The sequence below is a fragment of the Heterocephalus glaber genome, unplaced genomic scaffold (genome assembly GCF_053883595.1).
Source record: "Heterocephalus glaber isolate CG9 unplaced genomic scaffold, H.glaber_assembly_v1.0 deba00001442, whole genome shotgun sequence".
Taxonomy (NCBI): Eukaryota; Metazoa; Chordata; class Mammalia; order Rodentia; family Bathyergidae; genus Heterocephalus; species Heterocephalus glaber.
In genome coordinates, this window is record NW_028258296.1 from 26,383,492 (window position 1) to 26,409,725 (window position 26,234).

The 26,234-nt window shown below is 40.4% G+C and overlaps 1 protein-coding gene across 1 annotated transcript; it reads right to left on the reverse strand.

Annotated features, from left to right (window-relative positions):
* Window positions 1-11,005: 11,005 nt before the first annotated feature.
* Window positions 11,006-25,346, reverse strand: LOC101700130 (hypermethylated in cancer 2 protein-like). Its single transcript, XM_013071050.3, is given in 8 exon segments — window positions 11,006-11,175; window positions 17,267-17,345; window positions 18,603-18,755; window positions 20,274-20,343; window positions 23,312-24,537; window positions 24,540-25,173; window positions 25,175-25,283; window positions 25,286-25,346. Coding segments are annotated over 8 exon segments (2,502 nt in total).
* Between the last annotated feature and the right edge of the window lie 888 nt (window positions 25,347-26,234).

The following is a 26,234-nucleotide window of genomic DNA, read 5'->3' on the forward strand; positions in this document are numbered from 1 at the left end:
TTGAATTGCGATGGTAGCTTTGTGAAAATAAAGTGGTCATATCTTTGCAGTTCATTTTGTGTACCCTAATTCCATTAATGTACATCTATATTTTTATCTTCATATTTAGAGTACAACTTTGTATTTAAAGTATACTTCTTACAGTCAGTAAATGGTTAGTTCTACTTTTTAACTTATTCTGATAATCTGCTTTTCTTCATTGGAATATTCTATATTTCATGTAATTATTGATATGGCTGGATTCAGGTCTACTATTTATTATTTTTTCTGTTTGTCATCTCAGATTTTTGTTTTAGTCTTCTCTCCTGTCTTCTTACAATTGAATTTGGTTTTTAGATTTTCACTTAAATCTATCTCTTAGCTTTTTATCCATATCTCTTCACAACTGTTGTTAGTATTTTAACTATTGCAATATGCATCTTTAAACTTCTCGTAACCTGTTTAGAGTTAATACAGCATCTTGCAGCTATCTAGCTCCATTTACCCTCATTTCAGCTCTGCTTTATGTTATGGCTGTAAATATTACTTCTATATACATTTTAACCCCCTTACAATACTGTTTTAATTTCTGGTTCTCAAAATAACACATTTTAAAGAAATAAACAAAGAAATCATTTTCTGCATTTACACATATACTTAACATTTCCCATGCTCCTCATATCATCCTAAAAAGTAAGTTTTCCTCTGGTATTATTTCCTTTGAACTTGAAGAACTTCCTTCAGCATTTCTTGTACTACGGGTCTGGTGGAGACAAATTCCTTTAAGTTTCTCTATATGAAAAAAATCTTTATTCTACTTTAATTTTTCAAGAAAACTTTCACTGGATATAGAATTCTGAGTTGAAAATTTTTCCTTTTAGCACTTCAAAGATGCTATTTCATTGTATTATAGCCACCATGATTTCTGATACATTTGTGATCATTTGAATCATAGATACCTTATATTTAATATGTCATTTTCCACTGGTATAAAACTTCCCTTATCTTAGGTTTTCAGTAGTTTGATTATGATGTGTATAGGCTTAGATTTCTTCACATTTATCGTGTTGGTGGTTTTTTGTTGTTGTTTTTTTGTGTGCTGGGGCTTGAACTCGGGTCCTTGCGCTTGCGAGGCAGGCGGCGGAACCACTGAGCTAAATGCCCAGCACACATTTATCATGTTTGGGGTCCACTAGTTTTCAAGATGACTGTTTCATAGAGATGCTGTAAAAAGGAACCTCTATCTTCTTTTTCTTTGTATTAACTATACCTCTCCCAACATTCAAAGTGTTTGCTTATTTATCATGAAGATTTGACTTAGGAAAAGAAAGGATAGAAAATCTTAAAGATGTAGATTTAGAGGGGATTTCAGGGAAGATTGCAGAGTGGTGAGCAGCAGAGAAAGAGCTTCTCCAAGATTTGGTGTCCTGACACTGGAATATAGCAGCAGGAGGAGGAGAAGGGGGCAAGTGGGTTCCTGGGATCCAGGAAGGATCTGAGGTGAGAATTGAAGTGTACAGGGAGAGTGAAGAGAGAAATTTTAACAAAGGGGAGGGAGATACCAAGCAGAGCTCTCTCCCAGAGCCTGGACTCTCCTCAAGGGAATGGCAGGCCAAACCTGCAGACTTACAGTGATACTGGCAACCCCAGAGGCCTCCATGGAGAAATGCACCAGTGGAACAGAGCAGTGGACACACGGGACTGCAATGGCTGGTGAGTTATCTGGGTTCAGACCTTACCCAGGAGAGGGTGATTGGCTGGTAGCCATCTTGGAGAGGGTCCAACTGAGCTCAGAACTCAGAACAGCTGCAGGCAGACTCCATCTAGTGGCTTCTCGTGCCTCAGTGCAGGAGCTGAGTTCAAGTCAGCAGGAGGTCAGGGAGAGGAGTTCAAACCAGTAGGAGACACATAGACTATTGTAGGCTCAAGGAATCCAGTTCCAGCCTCATAGCTAGAAATCAGCAACTTCAGAGGAACTAAAGGGGCAGCCTTGTTGGGATTATCCACTGCCCCACCACGAAGCTGCAGCTAGCTTGCTGAAATTAATCAATTTAGCTCTAGACTCTGTTTGCCCATGTTGCCTAACAGTGACAGCACAGACACACCTTGAATGGGACATTTTTGGTTTATTTTTAATCTTTTTTCTTTTTTCCTCCTTTTTACTGTTTTGTTTTTTTTTCTTGATTGTTTGAACACAGTTTTTAGTTTTTTGTTATTGTTGTTGTTCTGTTCTTGTTTTTATTTTTTTCCTTTTCTCTTTCCCACCTGTCTTCTTGACCAGTTTCCTAAAGTTCGTCCTTCAGCCTTGCTTCTGATCTCTTCCTCTTCTTCTATTTCTGCTTTTTTACCTCTTAACCCCCTTTAAATCTTCTCCCCTAAGGGCAAAAATGCCAAATTAAGGGCCACAGTTGATCATTTTCTAGGCTATATTTGATGCTATTATTATTGTTGATTGTATTACTTTAACCAAGGTGACATAATTGTGCTAATCAGTTGCTCCTCCTGATATACTAAAGATGTAGACTTAGAAACCTTGGCTTTTAAAAGATAAGTCAGAATTGAGAATAAAAGTTATCTGAATCTGTACTAATAATTATTAGAAGTTTCAAAAAACTGATTTTTCAGAATTTGAGAATATTTCTCGACAAATGATGTATATCACTTTGATACACATAAAGTTCACTTATATATAAAGTTCAGTGTTGGGAATCAAAGCCAGGACCTTGTGCATACTAGGCAAATGTTTTATCACTAACTACATCCCCAGAGCCGGTCCCAGCACCCAGAAGGAAGCTCCCCGCCTCCATCCCAGACTCCTAGGGCAGAGAAGCTCAGCTGGTCCCAGCACCCGGAAGGAAGCTCCCCGCCTTTATCTCAAGCTCCTAGGTCAGAGAAGCTGAGCCGGTCCCAGCACCTGGAAGGAAGCTCCCCAGCTGCCATCCCAAGCTCCTAGGGCACAGAAGCTGAGCCACGTGGGTGCCAGAAGCGGCCCCCCCACCCCACCCCATGGAAATGAGAAGACATGTAAACAAGCCTCAAAAACAGACTTCCAGATCACCTACAGCAACCCCAAAGGGAAATGAGATGGAACACTCTGATACTCAACCACTTGGACTCTCTGAACTGGCAACAAAAGAGGATCTGGGAAAAATGAAATCAGAAATAATTACTCAGATAACAGCAAAGATTTTGCTCATGGTGCAAGACATGATTAATAAATCTAGAGAGGACACAGATAAAAAAATAGAGGATCTGAGGAACATGATGGAATCCCAACATAGGAAACAAATGGAATCCATAAAACACATACAAACAGATTTCCAAGAGATTAAAAACTCCATCGAATGTCTGCACACCAGAATGAACCAATGTGAGGATAGAATTTCACATATAGAAGATAAGATTGCAATTAGTGAGGAGGAAAAGAAAAATTGCTTTAAAATTATAAGGGAACATGAGAAATCAATCCAGCAGCTGCTAGACAATGCAAAGAAGAATAACATAAGACTGATTGGAGTCAATGAAGAAAGAGGAGAGAGTGCAGATGACATTAAAAAACTCTTCACAGAAGTGATGGCAGAAAATTTCCCAAGGAGGGGAAAAGAACTTGACATACAGATAAGTGAGGCATATAGGACTCCAGCTAGCCTTAATCAAAAACAATCTACACATAGGCATATAATAGTTAGGATTCCAGAAATCCAACAGAAGAATAAAATTCTACAAGCAGTGAGAGAAAAGAAACAAATCACATACAAAGGAAAGCCCATCAGAATCACAGCAGACCTCTCAGTGCAAACCCTCAAGGCAAGAAGAGCTTGGAGTGATGTATTTCAAGCCCTAAAGGAAAACAGCCTCCAACCCAGATTGATGTACCCTGCAAAACTATCTTTCAAAATGGATGGAGAACTAAGATACTTTCATGATAAAGAGCACCTCAGGAACTTCATGAATACCAAACCAGCACTCCAAAAAATTTTAGACAATACCCTAGGAAAAGACAATGAGGATCACAACCCCAGGAAACCCAGCAGAATGAATCCATTGGGTGTGACAAATTAAACACAAAGGGAGAGAATCTAACAAAAAGAAAAAGTCATGACAAGGCTTTTAAAACTTTTGACTTCACCTCCCTAATGAGTGTATAATTCAATCTTATTATTGTACTGATTAGTATTTTTCTGATTCTAGAATTGCACACCATTCCTTGTGCTATACTGGCTATTTATCATCTTCTTATGTCTACATTTTAATTGGGTTGTCTATTAATGAGCTCTAAGAATTCTTTATATATTCTGCTCATAGGTTATATGCATTGTAAATATGGTCTGTTTAAGGACTACTTTTCATTTTAATGATGTCTTTTAAAGTTCTAAAATTTGAGGGAATCTCATTTATCAAATTTTTTTCTTTTATACATCATGTCTTTTGTATTCTAGGTAGTTCTTGCCTACCCTGAATTCATAAATATTTTCCCTTATAATTTCTTCTTAAAGTTTTATACTTTTAGGCTTTCTTATTTAGGTTCATAGATCCCTTCAAGTTATTTTCATGTATGGAAAAAAAGGGTTGAGGTTAATTTTTTATATACGGATACCAGGTATTCTAGTGCCATTTGCTGAAGACACTAGCTCTTCCTCAGCTCTTGAATTGAGTTTATATTCTATAAAATGCTAATGTTAAATAATCTTTCAAAACTCAGTGGACCATATATGTGTAGTTCTATTTCTAGATTCTCTGTTTTATTCCAATGATCTATATGTCTTTCCTTACACCAACACTGCCTTGATTACTGTGGCTTTAGAAGACGTCTTAAAATTGGGTACTAAACATCTTCCAACACTGTTTTTGTTTTTGTTTTTGGCTTTTCTGGGTCCTTTGTACTCCTACATAACTTTTAAATTTCAATATCCAGTTTTTCATTTATAGCAAGTATACACAGACCTGAATTTTTATGTATACCTTGTGTTTTCTAATCCTGCTAAATTCAAGTACAAGTTCTAGGGGCTCCTAGAGATTTCTTAGTATTTTCTCTGTAGATGATCATTTCATCTACATATAAAGATTTTGCTTCTACCTTGCCAATCCTATCCTAGTTGTGTCATTTTTTTGCCAGACTATTTTGGTTTAGACCTATGTTTCAAAGTCTAATGGACAGATGAAGAGTAGGCATATCTGCCCTTGTTCCCCACTTTAGGGAGAAAACATTGTATCGTCTCCATTCATAGAAGGAGTTTTTGTTGGAAGTATGGAGTACATGTCTTTAATCTGTTGAGAAGTTTCTGTTCTACTTCTAGTCTCCTGATAGCTTTTACCATGAACAGCTGTAGAATTTAGTTCAATACTCTTTCTCCAGCTAGTGACAGGATCATATGGCTTTTTCCTTTCCTCTGTTAAAATGATTAGTTTTGCGGGTGGATCTTCCAATGCTGAACCAACACTGCCATCCCTATAATAAAACCACTTTCTACATACTGCCAGATCTGACTTCTAAGAGTTTGTTTGGTTAAACAAATTTCTATCTATGTTCATACTTTTTTCTTCTATGATCTTTATCCAGTTTTAGGATTAACACAATGTTGATTTCCTAAAATGAGGCGAGAAGTGTTCCTTCTTTTTTCTGCTTTGAATGTTTGATATAATTTATCAGTTAAAATGTTTATGAGCCTGCTGTTGTCATATAGGTAGGTTTTCAAGCTAGGAATATACTTTCTTTAATAGGTGCTATTCAAACTTTATATTTCCTCCAGAGTGAGTTTCATTAATTTGTCCTCCAAGGTACTTCTTAGAAGTTGTCAGATTTATTTCAAAAAAGATTTTTGTAATATGCTTTCTATATCCTTTTAAATTCTGTAAAATCTGTGGTAATATTTCCTAGATCTTAATATTGTAATTTAAAAAATGTCTAACTGATATTGTGTAACAGGAAGAAAAGGTCTAAAAGAGCAGGGGAATTGGGAGGGGTAGGGGAAGGGAAAAAAGGGAAAGGAAAAAATATGAGAAGAGGAAAAAAATGGAAACAAGGTCTTTGCAAATAGGGAAGGGTGGAGGGGGTGAAGGGAGGTCAAGGGAATGGGAAAAATAATAAGAACCAAAAGACTCATGTAATGGTACAAGATCCCAATGATGAATGTAACTGTATTTTATACCTAAAATGTACCAATAAATTTAATGGGGAAAAAAAAACCCCAAAAATACTACATCCCCAGCCCCTACGTATTGCTTCAATAATATATGTAAAATAATTTTAATGATTCTATTTTACTTCCTCTATCTTCCCTAGATAAATAATGCCAGATGTCCACCAAAATCCATTTTTCCATTTTCCAAAGTTATTATAGGGCTTATCTTCTAGGGATACTATTTATAACTTCCATGTGCAATTAATTGTAGCCACATGGCTGAACTCCTATTAACAAAATTTGATGAAAGTAGAGTGTGTCAATTTTGGCTTAGACATTAAAATACACTCTGTTAGCCAGGAGTGTTGAAACATGCCTGTAAATCCTAGCACTCGTAGGCTGAGGCAGAAGGATCACAAGTTCAAGCCTAGACTGGACAACTTAGCGACCTAGTGGGACCCTGTCTCAAAATAAAAAATAAAAAGGGCTGGGGATTACCTCTGTGCAAAGACTCTGGATTCAATCTCCAGTGCAGGGGTGAGGGTAGGGAAGGAGGGAGGGAGGGAGGGAGGGGCAACAGGAAGGGTGGAACATGGGTTGCACAATTATTGCATTCACAAGAGCTGTCTGCCAACCTGTAGCACAGTAGCCTATTCCATGAAAGAGGAATGAAACTTTATCTTCTTTTTAAAATGGAGCCAATATTAGATGTCTTTGTTTCAGCAGGCTAACCTTATCCTAACTAACACACCTTGGATTCAGTCTCAGCTCTTTTAGATGGTAGCAAGGGTTTGGAGAACAGTTTAAGCAGCAGGTTCAATTTCTTGCCCCCAACTCTTTTTCACAGGGCACCAGACGAATGAACACATGCCATTCCTATAAGATTCCTTCTAGGAAGCCATCAGTTGATTAGGCAGCAGAACAATGTAAATATAAGTTATTGTCTACAATTACTTTGACCAAGGTCGACATAAAAAATAACAGATATATGCTTTGTTCCAGAAGTGCCTTTAAATGAGCCAAAAGTAAACATCTTTAAATAATTCACATTCTTCACCGCCTGACCTCATTCTTTGTCTCTAATACAAACCCCTCCCATCTTCTTTCCAGTCTCTCTCAAAGTGAAGCAAACAGGCTCAGGAACTTCGTTTTGAACAATGCCAGGAGGTGCCCTTACTTAAATAACTGTTGTTTCCCAACATGTTTTGCTATGTTAATATTATTACCATTAAGTACAGATCTTTTTGCAGGGACATTGGGAGGTAACTAAGTTTCAGCATTTCCTATGAAAATTTAACTCTTTTGGTGAAATATGTGCTATGTTTTTGGCTTACTCTACTCTTAGCAAAGAATGCAAAATATTCCATAGTCTTCTCTGCTTTGTCTTCCTGGTCTCCCTGACCTGTACGATATCTCCCAAATTCACTAACTTCCCATAGTCTGCTCCAAATATTTAACCTCGAGGCCCTGAGTTCAATTCCTGGTACCAAAAAAAAAGATATATTCCTTTTTCCATTACAATAGAGTCTCCATCTCAATTTTCCTTTTAGTTGATATCTTCCACACAAGACCTTTCTCTCAAATCATGAAAGGAAAGGATATTTCTTTTTCCAACTTTATATGTGGTAGGATTCCTGATTAAAAGGCCATTTTATAACTATTTCTGCTAGAATTCCCTCTTCCTGGAGTTCCTTGCTAAGCACTTCCATAGCAATCCTATGATCCATCTTGGGTTCCAGATGTGTCAAAGATACCTAAGTGTGTGTGCTGTTTCTCAGCACAGAGCTTGCAACATTTCCCAGCTCCATTGTATTTTACAAGACCAAATGACTAATTCTTATTATATGATTATAAGGGTTGCGTCATCCTTGAGCCCTGGCAGTTAAAAGAAAGTACATCTTTTCCATTCTCTTTGTAGGATGCAGGGAGATCTCAAGGACCTATAGGAAAGCAGAGCCATTAGACAAAAGAAGACTGGGTCCCTGAACCATGTTGGGAGCCATTCTGGTCCCAGGATGTTGTGATGCTCGAGGGCAAGATTACATCAGCATAAGATCCTTGTGAACTCAGGATTATCACTGTCCTATGAGTCATCTGATGCTCCCTATGAACCAACCTAATAAATAGTGGCAAGCTCAGAGTGTCTTTGTCTTTGCCTACTATGAGTCACTGACTTCCTGGCCCCCCATATACTTCGAAATTACACAAGTGTCTTTTTTTCTTTAACCCTTGCCATCCCTCTTTCTAGGCAGTGAAAGGATTGATAGGCCTCTGATTGATAGGCCTCTGACAGAATCACAGGTAGAAGGCTCCTGCTCAACATTTAATTAGTTTGTGATAAGCGCTAGAAATAAACTTTTGTTGTTTTAAGCCATTGAAATTTGGGAATTGGGTGGGGGGCATACAGGGGAGGGGAAAACATTGTTACTACACTGTAGCTTTGCCTACCTTAATTAATATGTCAGATAAGATTTTTTTCAATTGTACCTAAATATTCTTTGATTCAACTTTGGATTCAAAGTACTGTAATTATGTAAAAAAATCTAAATCACATAAAATATAAATTTCAAACACTTCAATGAAACACTTAACTGTAGTAATTTCTATTACTAATTTTTTTTAAAAAAGGGCTGAGGATTTAGCTCAGTGGTTCTGCCTCCTGCCACTCAAGTGCAAAGACCCGAGTTCGATCTCCAGTACAAGAAAAAAGAGACACATAAAGAACTAATAAGCAATTAACAAAAATGTTCCCCATGCCCAGCCAATAAAAATTTTTTTTTTCAAGTTACTATCCAGGTTGTAGCCACTAATATCTTCTCACTAAAGAAAGAGAGCTAGAGATTTAGACAATCTCATTTCTTAAGGATATGCTTTAATTGAGCTATAACATACAAACATACAGAAAAGTACAAAAATTGTAAGTATACAGCTTCATAATTCTTATAATATGAACACACCATCTCCAAAGAAGAAATAAAATAATGATTGCCTTCCAAATGTAACCTCCATGAATTAATATTGCCTGCACTTGAACATTATATAAATTGAATCATGCAATATGTACTCTTATGTGACTGACTTCCTTTGATCAATGTCATGTTTATGATTGTTTCATGTACTATACTTATTGACTTTAATTGTTATCTAGTGTTCCATTTCAAGAAAACACCAAATTTGTTTAATCATTCCATTGATGGATATTTTGGTCATTTGTATTCAGGGGCTATTATACATAGCGTTGCTATGAACATTCATATATATATACATATCTTAGTGCACTTATGAATGTATTTGTATTTGGTATGCTATAACTAGGAGTAGAATCTCAGAATCATACACTATGCACATGTTCAATTTTGCCAAATACTGCCCAGTTACTTTTCAAAGTGCTTGTACCAATTTACACTCCTGCTATTTGCTCCACATTCCTAGATAATTCTCAGTACCATATTGTTAATTTTTAAAGTGTCAGGTATGAAGTAGTACCCCATTGTGGTTTTAATTTGTATTTCTCTTATTACAAAGAGTCTAGAATGTTTATGAAATGCCTGTCCCAGTTTATTTGCTCCTTACTGGTAGAGGAAATCTGCTCAACTCAAGGCATCAGGGAAGCAGAGAACAGAGGAAGGGCCAGAGTAAAGACATAACCTTCTAAGTCACACCCCTGGTGGCCTACTTTCTCCAACTTGGTCCCCCCTCCTAATAGCCCATCCAGCTGTAATCTCATCAATGAATTAATCTGTTGATGAGGTTAGTGCCCCATGATCTAATCACCTTCCCAAAGTCCCACTTCTGAACACATGAGACTTTGGGACAACATTTTTTATCCAAACTATAACAACTACCAAACACTAAAACTTATTATAACACAATAATTTAGACATCGTAATATTGGAATAAAAATAGACACATTGTCACAATTCTGAGATCTAACTTTAGAGACAGTGAAAAAGAAGAAGTCCAGATTTGGGATCTATAAAGAGTTGTTTGCTATTTGTATGACTTTGAAATTTTTACTTTTCTTCATCTTAGTTACAGTAATAATAGCTGCCTTCCCTACCTGAGAGATGCTATGAGGATGAAATGACATGATGTATCATGGATACATGATGTATCATTAACTCAACCTTCAGATCTGAAATTACATTTCGTTTCCTCAAAGGATTTTTGCTTGATCTCCCAGTCTTGGGCTCCTCTGTTATTTCTCTATTATTTTTCCACTGTTCAGATCTCTCTCTCTCTCTCTCTCTCTCTCTCTCTCTCTCTCTCTCTCTGTCTCTCTCTCTCTCTCTGCTATGGATGGAATCCAGGACTTTACACATGCTAAGCACATGCTCTACCACTGAGCTACCCAACTCCTGTCCTGTTTTAATACCCTGTATGTATTTCTTCCTTTTATGATTATATTCATACAACTGCATAATACTAACACATGATTGTTAATATCAATTTTCAATCTAGAATGTAAGTTTTGTTATGACAAGAACCAAGTCTGTTTTAATTTGTTATTCACTTCTACCCTTTTACATTTTCAGTACCTGGCCTGATACCTTGTACAAGGCAGGTATCAACAAATAAGTCCTGTAAAACTGTTTTCTAGACTCCTTCTGCTATTTCTTAAAAATAGAAGTTGTTACATTGCCAACACTTTGCTTCAAAAAGGTCTGTCCAAATGGCTTTCTGCTGCTTTTATCGGGTAGATTTTTTGATGATCATTTTTTAATCAAATTTCCTCGGCTGAGGAAGGGTGTCTTTTGATCCCAAACCAGATTGGTTGAATCCAAAACTAAGTTCTAAATTTAAGTCTAAGTTCCTAAATTGAAACTAAAGAAGCTGCATTGCTAACAAGCTCTGCAAGTAACTATTGCAATGGCGAGTTTGGCACCCACTCGTTTGGATTACATTCAAGACATTGCTGCTTTATCTCTGTACTCTATAATTTTTATCGCATTGCTCTGGGCCCAATTTTTCTCATCATCCTTGACCATGTTGCGTTCTGCTTTTGCTTTCAAGGGCTGCATTTTATTTTTGGCCACCTGCCCTCCAAGGACATCTGGAAGGCCACCCTGGTTGCCTAGTTAAGGAATTCATTAATCTCATCTTTGTCTTACTGGTCATGCTGACCACCCTGACCACAGGGGCCACACACTGTCACAACTCTGGGATCTAACTTTAGAGACAGTGAAAAAGAAATAGTCCAAAATTTGGAATCTATAAACAATTGTTTGCTATTTGTATGACTTTGAAATTGTTACTGTTCATCTTAGTTACAATAATAATAGCTGCCCTTCCTACCTGAGAGATGCTATGAGGAGCAAATGACATCATGTATCGTGCTAGAATTTGGTAAACTATACAATAAATAAATAAATAAATATTAGTTATAAATAATCTCTATCATCCAAATCTTTGAATGATGGGAGGGACTATTTCTACACTGCGGTTTTTAATAAGAAAAGACAACTTTCCTAGCATTGTCTTGTTCTTCCAAGATATAAACCAACTATTTTCTTCTCTGACTTGCAAATGTCCTGTATACTGTATCCCCGGCTGCACAGTAAAATATCTTAATGCTTTTGAGCCTTTTTATTTCTTAGTATTCATCTCTCTTGGTTATACAAACTTGCCTTGATAAAAGTAGTATTTTTCAAGCAATGGAAGTAGGAAAGTCTCAAGTTGACCTTTTGAAAAGCCAGAGTATTGGTCTATTATGTGACATAATGATTCCCACCTCTCTGATGAACTTTAATTATCTCTTCTCTGTAGTATATCACCCAATCCTGCTGATTCTATTCACTAGCTCCTAATTCCTTCCTCCTCTTTACTGCCATTGTCTTATTCAAATATTCCTCATCCTTAAGTGTGACCATTGTAATTCTCTCCTAACTTGTTTAAGTGCCTTCATTTGCTACCTTCCAGTTCTTCGTACTCCCACTGGGAGTCAGCAATATTGTCAACAACAACAACCATTTTGTTGTTCTGTTGTCATTGCCTTATATATTTGTTCCTCAAAGGCATGTGTCATACTCATAGTAAAGCTCCAAATCGGTTAGTGGGAAGTTTACATGGATGGTACTAAATGTGTCTGTGTGTGTGTCTTTCAATTTATTTTCTTTTAGAATACTTTCTTCTTAGACTACAGTCTTGTAGCTTATTTAATCAGTTTGATGAAGTTTTATAAATTTAATCAATTTGATTATGAAGGTGTATTTCTTCTCAGAAATAGAAATACTTGCCTGGTCCTTATTTTCCTATTAGAAGCATATTCACAAGTTGGTTATATTTTATTTAAAATACACACTGTATTTCCTAAAATCCAGAGCAATTTCTATTAAGTATTCCATCCTAAATTTTTTTTTTTTTTTTTGGACCAGGGATCAAACTTGCACTTGCGAGCCAGGTGCCGGAACCACTGAGCTAAATCCCCAGTCCCCATGCTAACTTTTTATAGGTTTCTTTCAAAAGGATTTTCTGTAGGACAAGGAGGATTTTCTTGGTTCTATTTTCTTCCATAATGTAGCATATCCAACACCTATATCTAAGGTTAGATAACTGTTAGTTTTCAAATTCTTTAGGACATCTCTACCTTTAAAATGGTAGCTAATTCTCTGTCAGTGGAAACTCTAGAAATCTTAACTTCTCAGCATCAGAAAATTATAGCTTTTTTCTAAACATTGAGAATGCAAAATTGATTGATAAACGTAGGCAAACTATGAATATTTTGCCATTTATTCCTGTTATTTTTAGCATATTCTTGTTTGTGTTTACTTGTTAGCTAGAGTAATAATTCTAGTTTTGACATTTACATTCCTAGAGAGCAGGATCTAATTCTGTTGAACATACTCTATTTTACAATTTGGATATTGATATATGTATGTACGAATATTTTTAAAGTAATATTATGTGACAGCTTTCAAACATTCTTTCTGGGACTAGACACCCCCTCCCCCATCATCATATATGGCTAAGATAATTGGAACACTTTTGTTTTGAATAATCTTTCACTATTAAGGAGTTCTGACAACTGACTCTGCTTTTAGTTTTAAGTTAAAATTTTGTCTTTTCTTTGAGAGAGACCTATCTTTTTAAAAAAAATATTTATTTATTTATTTTTTGAGACAGACATATTTTGGACATATAGTCCAGGAGGGCCTTGAATTCACTATGTAGGCCAGACTGGCCTCAAACTTGTGGCAATTCTTCTGTCTCAACCTCCTAAGTGCTGGGATTACAGCCATGCACCATCACACCTGGCCCAGATCTATCTTTCTACAAATAAAAAAATATTGTTCTCATCAACTGAATGGTTACTTGTAATCTGAACTCCTCTGTGGGTAAGGTTCCACCTGACCCCATCATTTCCAGAACTCAGAGGGGAAATAGTATTTTATTCATAAAAAAAGAGAGACGGGGAAGGAGAAAATCCTTAAAGGAACTTTGCAAATAATTACTTTTATTATGAAAACATTTTCCCAATCTTGTCAAGATTTGAGCAGATGGGGACAGTAGAATTTCTGAGTATGCTCCAATGATTTCATGCCCCTTATTCTGGCTGAGATGTGGACAGTAGCCAAATATTTTCCTCTTTTCCCCTAAACACAACCAAGAGCCTCAAATCTGGTGCACATTCACCATAAACATGAACATTTTAGAAAGTATTCAGAGAACTTCAATATGAAATAGGAATATTTTGATTATCAATTTCTAAAAGCATAAAATTTAAGACTATGTGGTTGAGGATGCTAATTATTATGCAGGGCCCATTCTCCCCTTCTTCCTTTGGCAATGAAACTTCTGAATTTTATTTTTTTGGGGTACCAGGGATTGAACTCAGGACCTTCCGCTTTCAAGGCAGGCACTAGAACCACTGAGCTAAATCCCTGGCCCCTCTGAATTTTAATTGTTCAGATGAAAGTTCCATTTCCCAGTCTCCCTTGCTGCTAGTCATATATGATCGACTTCTGGCCTCTGGTGTTTGAACAGTAATAATATATGCACCTCTCAGGCTACCCTTAAACTGTTTTTATTCCCTGCTGGTGCTAACTAGAAGGCAGAAATGATGCTGAATAATTGGGGCAATATGCGCATGAAAAATACTTTGTGACAACAAGATGGAAGAAATCTAGGTTCTCACACAACCTTATGGAGTGAAGCTCCCCTTATAGCCCTGAAACACCAACCACCAAAATGTTAAATGAGATGAAATTAAAGAAATAAATGTCTATCTTGTTTAAAGTGTTGTTAATTTGGGTTTCTATCTAGCTCCTGAGCTATAATATAACATAGGTCCATAAGCCAATGAGTTAGATAAAATAATAAAAATACCCCTACACTAGAAGAAAAAGTCTTATATAAAAGCCAAAGCATACTGTAAAACAGGAAGAAAAGGTTTAAAGGGGAAAGGGAAGTGGGAGGAGTAGGGGAAAGGAAAGAAGGGAAAGGAAAAAATATTAGAAAAGGAAAAAATGGAAACAAAGTCTTTGTAAATAGAGAGGGGTGGAGGGGGTGAAGGGAGGGCAGGGGAAGGGGAAAAAATAAGAACCAGGATATATCATCGAGAGCTACAAGTTTCCAATGATGAATGTCATCATACTGTATACCCAAAATGTACCAATAAACTTAATGAATTTTTAAAAAAGCCAAAACACAAACCAAGCAATAAGAAGAGTAGGTCTGACTAAAGCAAGGGCAGAAGTAGTTGCAGGGACCAGGAATCCATCCTCTCAAATCCTTGGCTTTTGTGTGTCTCCCTTTCTGTTCTCTGGAGTATTATTCAGAGATAGGGATTCCTTGGAGTCTTAGAGTTTTCATGAATAATCATCTATATATCACTTATATTATTTGTAGCTCTAATCAGTGATACCATTCATATCTATTGCCTAAATAACAAGTACCTAATTCCTAGTTGAATAATGTTTAAGTTTTACTTAGTACTCTCAGTTTTGATAAATATCAATTTAAATTAGATACTGTTTTTTCCATGGTAAGTAGATTAACAGCTGTGAAAAATTTATTTCAGCTTCCTAAATACAGATATAGAATCCTCCTTCCCTGCCCATATGAAAATAATTGTTCAATAGTTTTAAAAAATTAGTTAGCTGGGAATTAGCTCGGGGGCACCATGCCTGCCTTGCAAGCTTGAAGTCCTGGGTTCTATCCCCAGTACCAAAAAAAAAAAAAATTGGTTAGGATTTGAGTAAATGTTGTTTAAAATTTTTACTTCTGGTGTTAAAGAGAGGATGAAAAAATTCTGAACATCTTTCTGAGTTTTAGTACAGGTTACAAAGATGTCTCTTTTTCTCACCCACTTTGAAAAAATGATTGACAATCTACAAGAGCCTAATGTCTAAGTAATACTCTATATTCCATCACTCATGCTGATTTATCACTGATGACTTGGGCCTTTTTCTCTGAGGACTGTTTTGAAGGTGAAACTAAACACTGAGTATGAATAGTCTGCTACTTTGGCCAGACCCAGAGCCACAGTGTGTATTAAGATGCAAGACATATTGTTACTAAGAGTGAAAAATACAGTGCTTTTCTAAAAATGTGTTCATTAATTCCTGGTAGACGACAATTAATTTAACATGAAAGGTATTCATACTTTCTTTATAATTTTTGTACCCTAAGATTAATATAAAATTTTATCATCATTAGGAGAAAGGCGTAAACACAATTTCTTTTCAAACAATAGAAAAGAAAAGCATACTAAATAGTACCAATCAATTACATGTTTTATAGGGATATGTTGGTAAATTACTATCACTTGATCTTACCCAAAAGGCCAAAATGCAATCTGTAAATTCTTATCATTATGTAGAAAAAAAAAAAAAAAAGAATTGACACCACTTGTTCAGTTGATTCAGTTTGAGATCCAAATCCCCAAATTGGCATCACAATGCTGAAAAAGTTAATTTTCTTTCTTTTCTTTTGCTCTTTATTCTTTTTTTCTTTCTTTTGGTCTATCCGTAGTATGCTATGATGCTTCTGGAAATACAGCTTCAAGGGCAAAGAGAAATAAACAGGGTCCAAGCTTCTATGATGCCATAGCCCTTTAATCACAGTGATCCTAGTACAGGAGAAGAGCGGGATGGACGCAAACAGCTTCAGGGAACCAGCTACTTTGGTGCACTAAACTGAAGCCTCTGAGCACATTCTACTTTAACAATGGCCACAGAGTCCTTTATAAAGTATTGCCTCATCTTTAATATTTTAAGCCCGATGCCTTAAGTGATAGACTGGTTATTTTCTTCTCTCTAGATGATTCCTGCTTTGATGGGTTGTTTTATGTCTCAGGGTTTCAGTACCTGGTCTGCTGGGTACGGCAAAAACATTTCATATTTGCCTGCTGAGATTTCTGCACATTTCTGACAAGCTTTTGGATTTAGGTTTTCTCTCAGTGTGCTTTTTTGTTCTATCTCAGGGTTTAAAATAATTTTCTTATAAATTCTCAATTTTTTTTTCTTATTGGAAGTGAATGAAAAAAAGTAAAAATTTCATTGTAGTTTACTTTGACCTAAACAATATAATAGAAGATCTTTTGAAATCTATAATCATTAGACTTTTATATCTTACTAAGTAGATTATTATATTATGGAAAAATTATCATTTGAAATAATATTTTCTAAAATTTGCACATACCATAGTAGATGCTTATCAAGTTCCTTTTTTTGTTTGCTTGTTTTAAAACATTGTCTAGCTGTGTAGTTCAGGCTGGCCTCAAATATGTGGCAATCCTCCTGCCTCAGCTTCCCAAATGCTGGAATTACAGGCATGCACCACCACTCCTGGCTCCAGTTTATGTTAATTAATTTCTTTTAGGCCACTAGGAGGCTCTTCTTTTCCTACACACAAAATTATTATCATGCCACAGTTATCCTTGAAACTCTCATAGACTTTTATTACTTTTACAAATTTTTTGTTTGTTTGTTTGGTACCGGGAAATCAACTCGGGACCTTGTGCTTTTGAGGCAGGTGGCAGAACCACTGAGCTAAATCCCTGGCCCTTCATAGACTTTTAATAATCATGCTTAATGAGCATCTGAAGTTTTAAAAATTTATGATATCTAAAACTGGACTTTAAAACTCCATTTTGTGTTTATTATTGGGGGGGTGGGGTGAGGAGAATCATAGGGTATGACTAGAAGCAAGGATTTTGTCATTACCCAGACCTGTGTTGGAGCTGCAGGTTGGAGCCAAGTGCTGAGAGGAGTTGCTGAACATCTCAGTACACAGTTTCTTCACCTATAAAATGTAAAAAAAAATACCCTTCTCGAAAGGTGCTGGTGAAGAAATGAGACACATATAAAGCTTGGCACAGTAAAACTTACATTGTGAAGCTTCAATAATAAACATTATTATTGTCATTATTATTATTGAATATTTGAATTGTCAGAGGAGAAAAACCACATGTTTTAACATATTTATAAAGGTATGTCCCTTTGTACTTATCTATACTAAATTACATCTTTCTATATATGACATGAAAATACGATAAGTCTATTATTTTCTAAAGAATACAGTGAAGCAACAGACTTCACCAACATTAAATTACCAAATGTTATTTATTAGTTACATGCGTAAGGAACCATGACAACCCCAGGGGTTGTCAAAAATGAAAAATCCTAAAACTTTATATAATCTTTTATTTAATCCTTCTAGGGCTCCAGATATTAAATAACACTAGTTTAATTTTTCCTCTGACTCATTTTTAAAAATTTTTATTAGTGCCTATTTGCCATACATAATGATTGTATTCATCATAGGGAATTTGTACCTGTACATACTATGTCTTAATTCTTTTTCCACCATTTACCTCCCCTCCATTTAACCCTTCTTCCTCTTCCCATTTACAACAGCTTTGTTTCCATTTTTTCCCCTTCCATTCTTTTTTAAATACCTTTTCCCTTTCTCCCCTTCCCCTTCGCCCCTCCCTTATTCAAATTCCCATTTGAACATGTTCTTCCTTCTTCCAGATATCTATCTTCCATTTTGTTCCTTATTTACCCTTTGAGTTTCTCACACAAGAGAAACAATGTGATATTTAAGCTTGTGTGTCTGATTTATTTCACTTAACATTATGGTCTGGAAGTGGGTCCATTCACTTGAAAACGTCTTGAGTTCTTCCTTCTTTATGGCAGAGCAGTACTTCAGTGTATATAGAAACCACATTTTCTTTATCAAAACATTTGTTGATTTGCATATGGGCTGTTTCCAAGATTTAGCTATCATTAATTGTGCTGTGCTATAAACATGTGTATACATATATCACTGTGATATGATGCTTTTAACTCTTTTAGGAAGATACCCAGAAGAGGCACAGCTAGATGCCCCTACTGAACCTCTAGTTTTAATTTTTTTGTTGTTGTTTTCAATCAAGCTTTTAATGAAAAGATCATAAAATAACAGTTTCTCATCACTGTACATTAAGACTGCACGCTTCTGAATGGAGAGATCAGTCATCAGTGAATTGTTTTTCTACAACACTGGAGGACTGCATACCTGCAGCTCTGACCTGAATTTATCCAAATTCTCGAGGGCGGCAAATTCAATGCGATGAGTGACAATGGCGGTGGTCAGTACAGGAGTGTGATCCCAATGTCCCTCCCCCTCTCTGGAAGGGCGTAGTAGAACATGATCCCTCTTCCAGTTCCACTGAAACAAAACAACTATTATCCCATCCCTCAAAGCCCATAGAAAGGAGGAAATGATAAAGATCAGGGCAGAAATTAATGCAATGGAGACTAAGAGAACAATACAAAAAAATCAATGAAGCCAAGAATTGGTTCTTCAAAAGAATAAACAAAATTGACAAACCCTTAGCCAATCTTATCAGAAAAAGGAAAGAAAAGGCCCAAATCCATGCAATTAGGAATGAAAAGGGTGAAATTACAACGGGCCCAGCAGAAATCCAGAGGACCATCAATACCTACTTCCAGAACCTATACGCCAATAAGATGGACAACACAGAAGAAATGGACAGATTCCTAGATACATATGAATTACCAAAGTTGAACAAAGAAGATCTAAAAATTCTAAACAACCCAATATCAATCAATGAAATTGAAAACATAATTAAAAACTTACCAACCAAGAAAAGCCTGGGTACTGATAGCTTCACCACTGAATTCTACAAGACATTTAGAGAGGAACTACTGCCACTACTGTTTAAACTCTTCAATGATATTGAAAGGGAAGCAATACTCCCAAATTCATTCCTGGAAGCAAGCATCACCTTGATCCCCAAAACAGAGAAAGACCCAACCGAAAAAGAGAACTATAGGCCAATCTCACTAATAAACATAGATGCAAAAATCCTTAATAACGTACTGGCAAATAGAATGCAGAAGATCATCCAGAACATCATACAACCTGACCAAGTGGGATTCATCCCAGGGATGCAGGGATGGTTCAACATATGCAAATCAATCAATGTAATACACTATATCAGTAGAGCCAAGGACAAAAACCATATGATCATCTCAATAGATGCAGAAAAAGCATTTGACAAAATCCAACATGCATTTATGATAAAAACCCTACAAAAAATTGGAATAGACAGTCTCTATCTCAATCTGATAAAAACCATCTATGAAAAAACAACAGCCAATATCATACTAACTGGTCAAAAAGTGAAATCCTTCACACTAAAATCAGGAACAAGACAAGGATGTCCACTATCACCACTCCTGTTCAATATAGTTTTGGAAACATTAGCCATGGCAATTAGACAAGAGAAAGAAATAAAAGGAACCCATCCCTTCCCCTTCCTCTAGAGGTATTTGGAAGTGGGCCAGTGCCCAACCCGGAGCCCCCAGAGGGGCAGGGGGTAAGCAAGTGATGGGTCGGGTACAGAGAGACTCCCCCCAGCACCTGGCCCCATGGGGCCCTGCCAAGTGTGTGTGTGTGTGTGTGTGTGTGTGAGCCCCGGGGACCCTCCCTGTTCCATGAGATCTGTTAGGCAGCATTTTTGAAGTCAATAAATTATAGCAATAAATAGCAAGGTGAGGTAGGGGGAGGGGTTCCTGGTAGAGAATTAAAGGGGGTGACTGAAGCTGGGGGCATCCTAGGAAGGGGGTCCTGGGCAGCTGCAATTCCCACAGCTCCCACCCATCCCTGGTTTGGAATGTCAGACTGAGGCTCTGGTCAGGTCCCTCTCCAGTCCCTCATTACCCGCATCCAATTCACAAGTTCAGTAACATCAGCTCGAACATGACTCTGGGGAAGAGCAGGACCTTGGCCCCTTAAAGGGGGCATGGCAGGGCTGAGGACTCATCTGCTCTTCTCAGACTTGATGCCTTCAGCTTTTGTCCCCCAAGCCTGGGGACAGAACGGATGTAGCACCTGCTTCCTGAGCCCCACTTCCTGGCTGCCCAGGCCTCCTCCTACTCAGAACGGCCACAGAAGGGCAAGGATCTGCCTGCCCACCCACCCAGCTAGATTGTACTCCTGCACGGGGGGCCTGGGAGCCAGTGAATACTGACGGTGTGGGGCAGCGGACCATCAGCCCAGCTCCCCCAGTGGGGATGAGGGCTCACGTGAGTCCAGAGAGGCTTCTAGCCTGTTCCTGGCCCCCAGGACTACCTCTCTGCCCGTGAGCCATTCCAGGCCGACTCAGAAGGACCTCCCACCAGAAGGTAATGATTCCCTGGGACTGGCCTTACAGCTGCTGAGCCTGAAACTGTAGAAGTTTATGTAAACAATGAGATAAATATATTAGTATCTTTTTTCTGAGCCCATTGAGGTTCCATACTCATTCAAAATATGCTTTGATTTAAAAAATAGGTTTTGTGAATTTGGGTATGAGCTTTCTTTTTTTTTCCTTTTTTTTCATTCTTTTGTTTTTATCTTCTCTCCTGTATAACATCTGCTATTCTGTTTCCTGTTTCTCGGAAACATTCAGGAATTAAGTGACTAAAGCAGAGAACTGAAAGTCACCTTGGCCTCCTACGGCCTAATTTCTTTGCGAGGCTCTTAACATCTGTACACACACACTCTCAACCACGCACCAGACATGGAGTCAAAGGAAAAGGAAAACAAAACCAAGAATTGTGTCACCTCCACCCTGCCCCATAAACTCTTAAAATCTTAAATAGGAAACTAGTGTTTTGCTTTCTCATTAAAATACAGAAAAGTCTTGATACAATACTAAGGTGGGTACATTACTATGCCGCACAGATGTCATTGAGGGAGGGGGCTTTGCTCCCAGTCCCTGAAGTTCTCCAGAGGAATCACCTACTTTTGAATCACCTCACAGATGTGGCTGCCCACGGCCCGGGAGGCCATGAACGTGGCCAGGCATGTGCACAACTCCCATGTGGTACAGACTCTTTGTAGGGGGCTTAAGTTCACAGCTCAGCCCCCTCCCTGGGTGGGGTGGAGCCCAGGAGTCTCCTCTGCCAGGTGCTCAGCCTGACTTGTTGGAACTGAAACCCAGGGTCCAGTTCTTTACGTCTCTCACCCAAAGGGAAGAGTGGCCAGCTGGGGACACCACATGGAGGGCTTAGCCAGGAGCCCTCCTCATATGGCCAGAGCGCCCTCACTTCCAAGAACACACCATTCACCACTCAGGTCCCTGAACTCAGGCTGTTTTCAGCTGGACAGTCTTTGGAGGGCTGGGGGTAGGGGATGACTCTGATATTTTTTGGTCTAAACTTAAAATTGAAAAGAAAAAAGAAAAGAAAAACATGAAACAGAATGAAGAAGATAAACCCTGTTGGCCCAGCCCTGCAGCTCCAGTTGGCAGAGGACATTAGGACCAAGCATGGCAACCTTGGTCTGGCCTGGAGCCCAGCAGAGGCCCATGGAAGTACTGAAGATGACTGAAAAGGCCATGGTTAAGGGGCAACAAAACTGAGCCCGTGAGTGGTGGCCAGACTCTTAACCAGAGTGGCTGGGAGCCAGGCCTGCTCAGAGGTGCTGATGCTAGTTCCCCTTGCTTTAGTCACCTCCTCCTGACACCTCACTGGCCAGGTGGAGGCTGCTGCTCTAAGCTCAAGGTGAGGGGACAGGATGGAAGGGGGCTCACTTCCACCTCATCCTGGCCCTGGCAAGGAGCTGCTGAGACCTGTCCCCTCCCCTCCTAGCTTCTCTTGCTCAGATGCCCTGAACCTGCCCGGTAGCCTGCCCCACACTCAACTCTCATCTGGGCTCAGTGAGCAGGGCATGCCCTGAGGACAGCATCCAACCCAGGAGGGTGCCCTGGCCAGCCCAAGCCTGGCTCATTCCCCCCAGAGGAAAACAAAAGCATCTAGGCCTCAACTGCCTATCAACAACATACTGTTTCTGTGAATTCAAGAGGTAGCAAAAGGTCAGAAGTCTCTCCACCTTGTTCGGCGAGGCAGGAAAGTGAAACATCTGTCTGTACGCACAACACACATGACACACTTACCCACACACACAGAAATGAAAAATGCAAGTACCAACGATCCTGGCATTGAGGCCAGCCTGCCCCACCCCCAGACCTTCCAGTTCCAACAGACCCACAAATGTTACACGGGGCTTTCTCAATAAAAAGCAAGTACCTCTAGACAAAGAATATTCCTTGGAAACTATAGGAAAAGCACACTCTCTTGAGGTGGCCCAGGCAAGGCTGGGGAACACGGAAGCCTTTGGGCAAGAAGGGCTTCTGGGCCTGGAGAGGTGGGTTTACTGCTGCACCCTACAGCACCTGCCAGAGCTGGAGGGATGACAGGGAGAGGCAGCTGCCTCAGTTACATTCAGTCTGCAGACCCAGGCTCAGCCCCAAAGAGGCAGGAAGAAAATAAACTATTGTTTGTTTTAGTTTAAAAAATAGAATTCAAAAAGGGAAACAAAACAAAACAATAACAACAAAAAAGGAATAGATCAGTAGGAATAACAGCACCACAGGCCCAGAGGGCTCTTCAGTTGTAGAGGCAGGTGGTGAGGTCACCCTGACTGTCCCAGCGCCAGTGAGCAATGCCACTTTAGCTCAAGGAGGAAAGGAGCTGTCCCCTCAACACCCGCTCCTGTCAGAGCTAGGGTCGGACACACCCACACAGACACAAGCACACGTGCACACACAGACACGGTCCCTGGCGGGTAGGGGCCTGCCCCAGATACCACCCTTGGCCACAGGCAGCCTTGTCCCTCACCAGCGTGGAGGGGGATACCCCCCCCCCCACACACACAAACACTTCCCCTTCTCCAACCAGCCTGCAAGAAAGGGACCTGGTCCCACTGAGACCCACGTGACCCACTCCAGCTCTGCTGCAGCCCCTGCAGGGAGCTGGGACCCTGGGTGGGACAGGGAGGTAGAATGGTCCAGCACTACATGCGCAGGGGTGGGCCCTCTGGCTTCCCTCCTCTTGGCTTCTCTTGGTACAGACTGTTGATTAAAGCTCTGGGTGTGGGGAGGCTGGGCCAGAGGGGCCACCAGGTGCCTACAGCTGGACCTTGGGCTCTGGTCCCTTCTGATCAGGTGGCTGATCAGGTGGCGCTACTGGGTGAACTTGCCTCCACGGAGGTGGCACTCATAGGGCTTCTCACCTGAGTGTACACGCATGTGCTCGGTGAGGCGGTACTGGTGGGTGAAGCACATGCCACATTCATTGCAGACAAAGGGCTTCAGGCCCATGTGGCTCCGCTTGTGGCATGTCATGGTGCTACGCTGTGTGAACGTCTTGCCACAGACCTCACAGGGATAGGGCCGCATCAGCAAGTGCAACTTCTTGTGCTGCCTCAGAGTGGCTGGGTCCTTGTAGGTCTTCTGACAGATTGAGTGCTTAAAGGGCCAAGCCTCCACCGCATATGCTGCACTGGACACCAACAGGTCCTCAGTCTCTTCCTTAACACCCCTGCTTCCTGTCTCATAGGCTCCCTCCTCCTTGATGGACAGCTCTTCTTCTGTGTGTGTCTCCACATGGGCATTGAGCTGCTCAGAGCTGGGGAAACCTTTGGAGCAGGGGATGCACACATATAGGTTGTCCTCGTATGACACCATCTTGTAGCCCTCCTGCCGATACATGTAGTGAGCACCGGCATGGCCACTGGCCCTCTCACTCCCACTTTGCCCACTGTCCTCGCTCCTGTCCTTGCTGTTTTCCCCTTCTTTGCAGGGATATGGAGGCTCCCCGTAGGGCACACTGGGGCCACCCCCACCAACACTGGCAGCCAAGATGCCATTGGGAACCCTGTCCCCAAGCTCCTCATCCTCCTCTCCAGAGCAGGGGCCCTTGGGCCCAACTTCTCTCCCCTCAAAGAGGGAGCCAGCCACAGGCTCCTTTTTGCTCCATTCCTTCTTCCGGGCCGAGGGCCAGAGGCTCTTCAGAGGCTGCCCGCCTGGCCCCTCCAGCAGGCTCGCATGGTTGTCTTCGGCTCCATCCAAATCCATAGGCTCATCAGGGGTGTTAGAGGCACTGTTGGCAACAGGCAGGGCAGAGGACAAGGGGGGCGAGCCCTGCTGGTTATCACTCAGTTCTGGGCTGGGTCATCGGGGGTGAGGTGGGGGCGAGGGATGGTGGTAGGCAGGGGTGGGCTCTTCTTGGATAGGTCCAGGCCCAGCTGTTGCTCACAGCCCCCACTGCTCCCATGGGTGCTGCTGCCACAGTGCCCCAGGCCCATCTCCCCACTCGCTGGACAGACCCCCCGGCCCAGGCTGTGTGTGCTCTCCTGGGTAGAGCCACCAAGGAAGAGCTCATCATCTGAGCCTTTGGCTGGGGGAAGCTCCTGGGGTGCATGGGCCTCCTTGCGCTCATCCACAAGCCCTGGATACCGAGGCTGGATGACAGAGGTTGTGGACAGTGGCTGGCTGCGGGGTGGCCGCCCCATGCTGGTGGCTCCCACCCGTCCTGAGCCAAAGGGCTTACCAGCCCACTTGAGTTTGCACCGGCAGAGAGCTGCCAACTCAGGCAGCAGGAGGTAGCTGGTGGGAATGAGGAGAGTGCTGAAGTTGGGCACAGCGGGATGGTCACTGGGCAGCAGCTTGCCGGTGTAGATGAGATCCAAGATCTGCTGGAACACCGAGGAGCTGACCATGTCTGTGTCCAGGTTGATGAGGTTGTCGTGCAGGACCAGGGACTTGAAGTAGATGCTGCTGGCAGCCCAGACATCCTCGAAAAATGGAGTTCTCCACCGTGATGATGACAGCACATAGGAAGCCCTTGATCTTCTGCGGGTTCAGCTGCAGCAGGAGCTGCTTCGAGTGGCTGTGCAGCTCCACGTCGGCCCCATGTCCCCATGCCCTGCCCACGCGTACCACCGGAGTGCCAGGGGCCCAGAAACCATGTGACCAGCAGCCAGAGAGGACAGCCTCCTTGAGTGTGTGGGCTTCCTGGGGGTACATCAATGCCTGGTTACCTCGTCTGCATCAGCGGTGGTGCTCCGCCCGCCAGCCGGCTGGCCCTGCCCAAGCCCACCCTGTCCGCCTGCCGCCAGCCCTGCTTGGCTCCCTGCCCAGCGCGCCCTGACCGCCGTTCACAGCTGTCCGCCTAGCGCCGTCTTGGAAGCTTGTCTAGTTTTAATTTTTTTGAGTAATCTCCATATTGATTTACTTAGTAATTGTACCAATTTACACTCTCACCAGCAATGGAGAAGGGTTCCTTTTCCCCCATACCCTCTTCAGCATGTTATTTGTTGATTTCTTTCGTTCTTTCTTTTTTCCTTTTTTTTCTTTCTTTTTTTTGGTTGATTTCTTGATGATAGCTATTCTTTCTGGACTTAGTGCTGTTTCCAGAATCTTAGTATTATTTTAATTTTCATTTCTCAAATGACTAGAGATGTTGAACATTTTTTCATATATTTATTTGCTATCTGTACTTCTTCATCTGAGAAGTGTCTACCCATTTCAGATGCCCAATTTTGGATTGGGTCTGAATTTTTAAGTCCTTTAAATATACGAGATGATAGTCCTTTACTGGAAGAGTAGCTGGTAAAAACAAAATTTCCCATTCTGTGTGTTGTCTTTTCACTCTGTTGGTGGTTTCCTTCTGTGGAAAAACTTTTTAATTTGATGTGATCCTAGTTGTTGATTCTTGGTAGTACTTCCTGTGTGATCAGTTTTGTTCATGAAGTCTTTGCCTACACCTATGTCATTGAGAGTTTTATCTATTCTTTCTTCCAATAGATTAAGTGTTTCTGTTTTTGTATCTAGATCTTTTTTTTTGGTACTGGGGA